The following is a 10,000-nucleotide window of genomic DNA, read 5'->3' as shown; positions in this document are numbered from 1 at the left end:
AGTTATGACGTGACGTTGGCAGTGGTATTGTTGTTTGTCGGGCTTAAGTCCTTTGTATATGCAGTTCGTGCAACACACCTCGGGCCAGCATCAATTACCTGGAAACATTTATGGGTTGCAACACAAACAGTCACAGTCACCTTTTATGAGGACATGATGCATTTGTAATGTTTGCTTATGGCACTTTGAATATCATGACCTCTGGGACGCTGTGGCGGAAAGCAGGAGTCGTTTGTTTACGAGCTAATCCGCTTCAGTCTAGCGAAGAATACATTGCAGTAATGTATGAACATCAGCTGATCCAGACTAGCCAGCTCTGCACAACAATGGCCATATTTTGCATATGATTTTCATATGATGCAAGATTAAATAACATGACGCCACTGTATTGACCGCAGAGGTCAGAGGAGGTTAAAAAATGTATAAACTATAAATATATAGATAAAATGTTATACTAGTATACAGATATTTCCCATATAAATGTATATAGACATAACTATCCTCTGGTACAAGGAATATCATTTTCAACTCTCTAGCTAAACTAACCCTCTGCCTACTCCCTGCCCACATCAGGATGTGCTGCTTCAGGAGCTCCCCCAAGCAAAGCAGCAGTCCGTACCCAGCCAAGGAGCAGATTCCGGGGTCCTGGGGCATCCCGGGGGTCATCCCCATCCCCCGTGCCACCACCCAGTGGGACTCGAACCCGTCCATCGAGATGAGCGAGGGGAACGGCACCCATAACCTGACGGAGCTGCCCAACAGCAGCACGGTAGGTGTCCTGGTCCCCCACACGGCCGCCACGCACATCCGTGGTTCGCGTCACACCGACCGGCGTTTTGAAAAGGCGACACTTTACCGTGGTTTTACCGCGGTAAAGCTGTACCGTAGGCGTGTCTGTGGTGAGCTCCTTTCTCGTGATGTTGTTCTGGAATTCTTGCCGTGTATAGTCATTTTTTAAAAAGAGAAAAAAGCCGTCTTAAATACTCTATTCAGGGCGTCTTATTATCAAACGCAGCTCCGAGCAGTTTGCACAAACCTCCTCTGCCGAAGCGTTTTCTAAGCGTCTGAATCTGTTGCGAAGCGGTTCTATGTGATGAACTTTTCTTAATGTCAGAGTCATACGTTACACGTCCGCGTTCCCACAAGGATCCGCTTTGATCCGTCCCGTAAATGTCTTCAAACACCTGCGTCCGTGAGGCCTGCTCGTCCGTGAGGCCTGCACGTCCGCGAGGCCTGCTCGTCCCGTCTGCGGACGACCAGGCCCCACCCAAAGTGTGGGTGCGCACGGCCTGTACCTATAGCAAAGGCCTGTGAGCACCTGAACCGTCTGATCGTCCACACCGCCAGCGCACGCCCGCTGCTCTCCGCAGAACTCTAAAAGCACGTCCGAGCCGACTCACTCATTTACGGGCAATCTTGGGAAAACCGACAGCGTTCGTCCAATGGGTATTATGACCGGGGCTCGGGTGTAGCAGGATGAAGGAGTCTTCCTCTTCCATGCACCGGTGCAAAAATATGTTTATAGAGACAACTTGTGCGGTGGTTTAACCCCTTGCATTCCGATCCACTGCCACCACCGCCGATCAAGTGAACTGCTTTGATCCGTCGAGACAGCTCAGCGGTGGTTTTCAGAGTGTTCTTAGTAGAATGTACTGTGAAGTCTTGGCTGACTCCTAGTGTGTTGCTTTAGGGGGGCAAAAGGGCTCACAGAGGATGGAGGAAGGTAAGCTTAGCCGGCGCCACCGGTCGGGCGATGTTAGAACGGACGGTCCCCCCCCCAGAGTTGTCATAGAGAGATTCGAAGATTGGCGGTTGTGATTTACACTCAAAAACCAATCACTTTAGCATTCGACATCTTATGATTGTATCTGGGAAGGATGATGTCCTTTGTAGCATCATGGGCATTGAATTCGACCCAGGTTTTTGGTGTTGATTTGGACTTGGACTCATTTTTGCTTATAAAACAGGCTATGACATTGCTAAAAATCTCCATCTTTACCACGATTTATTCAATTACATACAGGCAAAGATATTCCAAATTTAATTTTCATTGAAATAAAATCTGTCTCCGAAAGCCCATGGCGATTCTCAAGTTGAGCTTACTTTTAGCAATAGATGAAAGGTAAAGATGGAGGTTTTTTGCAATTCAACGATAATTACATTTCTGGTGGAGGTTTTTCCTGTGAGGACTACGAACAAACATCCAATAACACCTCTGGCATGTCATCTTAATGGATCAGTTAGCAGTATTGCAAATAACTAAATAAACCAATCAAGATCAAGATATCAAGACTTAAAGATGCTGAAGGTATGATTTAAGTGCTATAATTTTGGAATAAGGAGATTCATGTTTCTCTAGTTGACTACACAACTAGCTCTGTTTGAGACTATTTTGTTTTTATACCGCCCTTGGTTCATTTCTGACCAAAGAGGGCGATTATTTTTAAGATATCCAGCTTGCCTGTCATTCACATGTGTTTTCAACATCTTTGTTGAGAACACCTCAACAAAGATGTTGAGGTGTTCTCAACACCTCAACATCTTTGTCATAAGATGTTGAGGTGTCGTACCTCCAGCAAAAGGTCTTTAATTTAAAGAAAGTTTTTGGCAATTTGGATTCTATCAAGGATTGTGAGGGGAATTTTGACTAAAGTAGCTGGTGTGGGTTTGCATGTATTTAGTGTGTGTGCTTGCATGTGCTTGTGTGTGTTTTTGTGTGTGTGTGTGTGTGTGTGTGTGTGTGTGTTCATCCTTGTGGGTGTGTTTGCATGCATGCGTACGTGTGTGTATGTGTGTATTAGTGTACAGTACAGAAGTCCTTTGTTCAACGGACAAAGGTACACTGTTTTTGTTCCGTTTGATTCCCTCCACACCTCAGACCGGATCTTATGACCTGGACCCAGCCATGAGGACCTTCAAGGGGAAGAACCCCTCACGTTACTCCTACCTGGTGCAGGGCCACGAAAACCCCTACTTCCTATCCGGAGAAGACAAGAAGACACAAATGTAAAGGGAAGGCTTTCAGGCCACTGAGAGGAACGTCGTCTGATGTCAGTTGATAGGTCCTGTCACCGCGAGCTTTTGCGTTCTATGTAGATACAGACATTTTTAACAATTGATTTTTATATTATGTATTATTATGATAAAGGACGTTAAGTTGCTTAGTAAGGTTTAAGGCCGAAAACCAAAGAGCAGCAATTCAACTATTTTTTATTTTATTTTATTTTATGAGATTAAATTATGTTCTTTTTAGGGTGTGAAACTATGCTGTTTGTGACCACTAGATGTCGCCATTGCCCAGCTGTAGAGGACTCTTACGGATATGAAGATTTGATGAAATGTTTCTGTACTATTTAAGAAATACCGTGGCCCTTTTCTACGTGATTCTTATGACATCACCTGCACTTAACTTTTTGTGTTTATTTTATATTTTTTCTGGGGAAATTAAGTCAAAAATTGAATGTGAGTATATGGATGGGATAGGAGTAGTGGTCTTTTCTTGAGGAACTATTTTATATGAAGTTAGAAAAAACAATGATACGAATATTAAACCACTAAAGGGGCTGGACTCCTGGTAAGGGGACTTTTCTAAAGAGTTTACGAATCTATGGCTCTGTGAATTCTCTATTTATGTGCATAAGCTTACCTGCTCAAGCTGCTGCGATTGCAATACGTGCCTGTTTACTGATGTCTGTCTTAGTGATGAATAGAAACACAGAGTGCATGGATAATGCCTGTCTCTAGGGTGTGCCAATTATCACCTGAGTCCATTTTGTTAGGGTTAACCCAGATTACAATATATATTTTGTATATTTGTGTGTGCGTTGTTTCCAGAGACAGAGCATTATTTCCTATGAGTACGTAAACTTGACGTGAATAAAGGACCTTTTTAGAAGATCATATTTGTGCACAATGACAATAAATTAATATAAATGAATCCGACCTGGTTTGATATAATTTAGATAGTTCGTTTAAAAATACCGCCGATCTCACCCACCTTTGCCTGTATTCACCGTCACATGTTATCATACACATGCCGCGCAAAATAACCGCTCTGAACGGACCGATCGGTGTAAGCTACGATCACATCGGCTGCTCCAACATGCAAAAAAAAAAAAAAACAGCCTTCCGGCGAGCAAGGCTTCACAGCGTTCTGTGCAACATTGTCAATGCGGTTTCCAGTGAATTTCCCATGAGCACTAGAGGCACTATGGACCCCTCTGATTGGCCGCATACATCAGGATCTTAATGGGATCTGTGCGCCCATCAGGCTGTCGGGGAACACGTATGGCCATGAGATATAGCTGGAGCATTATGCCACCGCACTCGCTGTAACAGTCGTTATTCCTTGTTGCTTTGGGTCACTGAAACTACTTCTTATATACAGCAGTATATGCATAGCTGGTCTGCAACCTCTCTATTTTTGCTGTGTGTGTGTGTGTGTGTGTTTGCATACACCCGTGCGAGAGAGTGAGTGAGAGAGAGAGACTGCATTGGTTTGTGTGCGCCTGTGGTAGTGTGTGAGCGAGAGAGAGAGAGGTGAGAGTTTATGGCTCTCTGCGGGCGAGCCAAAGTCAGGCTCAGATGTTTAACTCCCATCCGTCTGGGGGGGGGGTGGGGACCATGCCAAGGAAGTGTCAGGGGTCCAGGACAAGCAACGATGTGCTATCTCCTCCACTGATACACATTGCTGCCTTCCCTGAACTCCTTTGTCAAGTGAGATATTCATATTCCTTACCCATGCAGTGCTTATTGTGTGTGGATGTGTGTGAGTGTGTGTGTGTGTGTGTGTGTGTGTGTGTGTGTGTCCTCCCAAAACCCCATCGATTTTGGATACAAAATGGTTTTCTCCGTCCCTCCTTCAACCCGGTTAAAATTAAATTAATCTCGCCTCACTAACTCAGCGGCTTGCTAAATTTGATTCCAGGTGTCCCGGCTCCCAGTCCAAGCTGTTGTTGCAACCATGCGCGCCCGACCGGCGGTCATGTTTCATGTGCCTAACTTCATAATAACCCCACAACGCAGGAAACGGCACCACCTCTGTGGTGGAATGCAGGCTGTGTCCAGCGAGTGCTCCCCGTGCCATGTGATCGATACACCACTTAGAGGCTGGGAGCGAGTCCGTTGACCCGCAGGGCCGGTGGAGATGGCACTGCAATCCAATAAGCATCGAGCACCTGCGCAGCTCAGCCCAGCCCCGGTTGTCTTGGCTCTCTCCTCCTCCCCTCCCTCCTGCTTCTCTTCCCTCCGTCCCCCTCCTCCTCCTCCTCCTCCTCCTCCTCCTCCTCCTCCTCCTCCTCCTCCTCCTCCTCCTCCTCCTCCTCCTCCTCTCACCTCCCTCCTCTCCCCTCCTCCTCTTCCCTCCTCTCCCCTCCCTCCTCTCCCCTCCCCCCTCCTCCTCCCCCTTATCTCCTCCCTGGAAAAAGCCTTTCTAAACAGAGATAGGAGATGAGCTTTCCGATACGAGGATCTGGACTGTGTTGTACGAAACAGGGAATGCGTGTTTTCCAAATAAATTATCTTAAGTTTTAAACTCATTTATTTTAAGCAGCACAATATAAGTGAATCTTGGATAAATCGCTTTGATTCCAGCACTGGCGGATGACTATTTAATAGGAGATGGGAAATGTAAAACAGCTGAGAATAGAGTCCCTTCAATTCTCCAGTGTTCTGCACATTCATACAAATATACAAAAAAACTATTCTCCTTCAAGCAATATAGACCATATACAGTATGTTGGAAGAAATAATGATATAAAATACAGAACTGTATTAGCTATCTTAGAAACAATGTTGACATTACAGTTGACAGTTGTGCATTCAGGCCAGCGCTATTCAGGCAGACATCAGTCCCCTTGACTGGACCTCCCGTAGGACCCGTCTCAGACGTTCTGCTTCGGAGGCCTTCAGAAGTCTCATCAGGACAAATGTTCGGTCAAATGCTCCCCCTGCACCCAAGGCTGTGCAGGGGAGCGCACAACGATCCAATCTAGCCTGCAGTCCTCCAATAGCTTTTAAAGAAAGACACATTATCTGGAATCACATCAGATAACCGTTACTCTCCTCCAACGATACCTCACCGCCTTTCCTCCTCTCCTTACCTCACTCCTTACCTCACTCCTTACCTCACTCCCTCTCTGGTGAAGCGAGGAGGGGCCGGTAATTCACTTCTCTCTGCATTAGAGGAGGCCGAGCCGTCCCGTGTAGATGCAATTATGAAACGATTCCCAGCATCCCCCAAGCCCCCTGCGGTCAGCGTAAAGAGTTTCTGTACCTCGTCCGCCACACGCTGCGCACGTACGACCACACAGGCCTGCTGCCCGGCCGGCGTCCCTCTCAGAGTGGCCCGCCATCGTAGGGTTCGACGTGAGACATCTGGGTGGGGGGGGTTCAGGGTTTTGGGTGGGTTATCCCTAGCCGAGGGGAGAGGAAGGAGGGAGGAGAGAAGAGAGAGGAGAGGGACATGGAGCAGGAGAGAGGAGAGGAATGTGGAGGAGAGAGGAGGAGAGAGGAGAGGAATGTGGAGGAGAGAGGAGAGAGGAGGAGAGAGGAAGGAAACATGGAGGAACGTCGAGGAGAGAGGAGAGGAACATGGAGGAGGAGGAGGAGGGAGGGGAGAGGAGAGGAAGGAGGCGCAGGAGGCCTGGAGGAGAGAGGAGAGAGAATAGAGGCGAGGAAGATGGAGGAGGAAAGAGGGGAGGAGGCGGAGGAGGAGAGAGTAGAGGAACATGGAGGAGGTGAGAGGAGAGGAATGTGGAGGAGGAGGAGAGAGGAAGGTGGAGGAGGAGAGAGGAGAGGAAGGAGGAGGAGGAGAGAGGAGAGGAAGGAGGAGGAGGAGAGAGGAGAGGAACATGGAGGAGGAGGAGGAGGCCCGTAGGAGCTGAAGTGGCAGGAGTTAATGCAGGGGAGTGCAGCCAGACAAATGATCATATTGATGAGTTCTTAGGACTGGAGGAATGTTGGGAAGGGCCGGCGGCGCCAGGTGGCTGTCCGTCTGAGAGGGTGTGGGGCCCGCCTGGACCCAGACACACAGGGGCGGGAGGACAGAGGAATATGGGCGGGCGTGGATATTACTGCAGTCGATGGGATGCACTCAAGCACCGTGGAAACTCCAAGAGAACGACGAGAACGTTCTTGGTCTTCTTATCCATTTTGTTCCTCCCCTTGAGGTCTCTCTGTTCATCTCTTTCCTTTTTACCTTTCTTACTGTCTTTCTCAGTTAATCTCTCTCTTTCTAGCTCTCTCTCAGTCTCTCTTCGTCTCTCTCTCTCTCTCTCTCTCTCTCTCTCTCTCTCTCTCTCTCTCTCTCTCTCTCTCTCTCTCTCTCTCTCTCTCTCTCTTTTCATTTATTTTTCTATCCCTCTCTCTCTCATATCATGTCTTCTTCCGTCCTCTCTCTCTCATTTATTTTCCCTTTCTAGCTCTTTTCTCTCTCATTTCATCTCTCTTTCTATCCCTCTCTCTCGTTCTCATTCGCTCTCTCTCTCTCCCCCCCCCCCCTCTCTCTCTCTCTCTCTCTCTCTCTCTCTCTCTCGCTCTCTCTCTCTCTGCACAAATTGCTTACAGTACATCAAAAGGTTAGTTCAGGATCTGGGCCTTTTTGCCTTTTGTGATCGAGAGTCGGTTCAGTGATCCGCCCCTGCATCCCTGTGACCTGCTGCAAAAGAATCAGTGCCCTTACTCAACTAAACACACCTTCCAGATAATGCAAACATGAACCTATTCACGTGTGTATATCTGGAACAAAAAACACGTTAAAAAGACCAATCTCTAAAGCGAGACTACACCTTATTTTACAATCAGTTACTACAGCACTATCTTGTTCTGAATAGCCCTTTCTTCCTCTGGGCTGTGCCTAATGATATAGGTACAACAATAGACAGTAACAACACAACCTACGCTAATTACGACACATTTTTCTTGCCAGCATTTACAACCATAATCATCATAGTGTGGACCCACACCTTGAGATAAGGTATTGATGTGAGAATGTGTTGGGTTGATGCCTTATCTCGTGATAGGCTGTATCACAATGTGTAAACAATACATAACAGGTTTACCTCTATGGGTGGGTGTGTTGTGTTACTATGTATGTTGTGGGTTTGTTTTCCCCTGCTTCTGTTTTCCTCTCCATGTCCTTTTTTTAGAACTACAAATATGGCTGTTCGCGAGCTCCTGCTGCTTTTATTGGTGGATGCTGCTAACCAATCAGGAGTCAGCTGCCTGGTTGAAAGACTTGTAGGTTCCACCTGTGCTCTCTCTCTCACTCTCTGACTTGCCTTCCTGATAGCATTAGCTTAGCATGTCACATTTGTATGTTTTTTGCCAGCTGCCCAAATGTGTTTTCTCCAATCAATGTACATTCACATTTTATTTTCGTTTTTTCACCAATCTTCTCGGTAATTCCACCCTTTCTTTTATGAAATTAGCCAAAGCTGGGATTCAAGTTTAGAAGAAATAGAATAAACCGGACAGGGAGATTTTGTCCTATTCTGGCAATATCATTATTTCGTTCTTGCAATCTTTTTTCATCCCTCTTTCTCAAAAATGTCAGTATTTTTTCATTCTGTGATTCCCTTTCATGTCACATTTTCTTGTTCTCTTCATCTTTTTCTTTTTTTTTACGATGTTTCAATTTTATTTTACTCTATATATCAAGACGCCTTTTCAATGAAGGCCATTTAACATTAACAGGATTTACGTGTCTCACATTCTTTTTTGGCGACTCCTTTTAGATTATTGAGGATCAAAATATATTCAACACATGCTCTTGAATTATTTTCTCTTACCCCACAATCACGATGATCAATCAAGCAGACCCACAGAGCTCTGCCTAGGGGTGTGACCTGGGACCTATGACCTTTGGGGGTCAAAGAGGTTCTCTCTCTGTACAACCAAACAAAATGCACATCTTAGTGGGGTGAGACCGGCAGCCTCACCCCACCTCCCAGGGGGGGGGGGGCATTACACAGGCTGCTGGAGCAGAATCAGACAAAGAGCCATGACAAGGGTTTGCGGTAATTAATGGCAGGGTGCTCACACCGGCCCCAACTGCCTCCACGCCGTCCTACACATTCACACAAGAACAACCTGCAGCGGCCTTTATTAAAGCACCATGACACTGAATAATATGCGATCTCTCCGTCATCATCTGTCAACATATGGGCAATATAATCATTGAATTCGTAAAAGATGAGGAGATTATCCTCACGAGATAGTAAGTGTGTCCTCTATGTTTTAATAATAACTAGGTTGAGTTTGTAATAGATCAGGAGATCATCATCAGGAGATGGAAAGTATCTCCTCTATGTTTTTATCATAACTGTCTTGAGTTTGTAACAGATTATGAGATCATCATCATGGAATGGAAAGTGTCTCCTCTACGTTTTAACAGTAACCATCCCGGCCCTAATCTTCTCTACTTCTACTCCGGGGTCATGTCTTGAGGTGTCTCAAGACAGTTTTCATTTAGTTTTCCTCAACGACCTCACACAAGCCCGACGGCACGGCCTCTTCTCTGCGTCGACCTCTAGATTCACTCGCGCCGAATTCAGAAATCTAAAATGAAGAAAAAGGATTATCCTCAGCCCGGGGAGAGAGGCGGCTTGCCCGCGGATCAACCTAAACATGGGTGTGTGTGTCCCCTACCCCCTGGCTGACCCTAGGGGGCGGTTCCCCGGTACAAAGGCAGACGGGCAGAAACATCCCAATTACCATGTGAATGACATGGAGAGGTTGGGGGGAGGGGGGGGGGGCTCCAGGAGGGGAGGACAAAGAAGGAAACAGCTACCGAGGGCTCCAGCATCCCCTGCCTCCGTAGTACCAGAGAGGAGGCGGGGGAAGAGGCTGAGGTGGAGGCTGCCTCCCTCACCTTAGACCATGCTCTCTCCTCTGTTTATTTAAGACAGAGGCTGGTTGGTCCTGTTCGGTTGGGTGATGGGGGGGGGGGGACGGGTATTGTGGCCATGTGCAATGAAAGATACACTTTTCAACAAAATGT

At 46.8% G+C, this 10,000-nt stretch overlaps 1 protein-coding gene across 1 annotated transcript in view; it reads left to right on the top strand.

Moving 5' to 3' along the window:
* The window catches only part of si:ch211-198m17.1 (uncharacterized), a 12,862-nt gene extending 8,796 nt beyond the window's left edge, over positions 1-4,066 (top strand). The window contains exons 17-19 of the mRNA XM_056608418.1: positions 574-769; positions 1,691-1,723; positions 2,879-4,066. Coding sequence (XP_056464393.1) covers positions 574-769; positions 1,691-1,723; positions 2,879-3,010 — 361 coding nt within the window. The 3' untranslated portion in view covers positions 3,011-4,066. The remainder of the gene's footprint in view (positions 1-573; positions 770-1,690; positions 1,724-2,878) is intronic.
* Positions 4,067-10,000: the final 5,934 nt, after the last annotated feature.

This window comes from Gadus chalcogrammus, chromosome 2, assembly GCF_026213295.1.
Source record: "Gadus chalcogrammus isolate NIFS_2021 chromosome 2, NIFS_Gcha_1.0, whole genome shotgun sequence".
Taxonomy (NCBI): domain Eukaryota; kingdom Metazoa; phylum Chordata; class Actinopteri; order Gadiformes; family Gadidae; genus Gadus; species Gadus chalcogrammus.
Note: the sequence above shows the minus strand (reverse complement) of the source record. Positions and strands in the feature narration are given on the sequence as shown.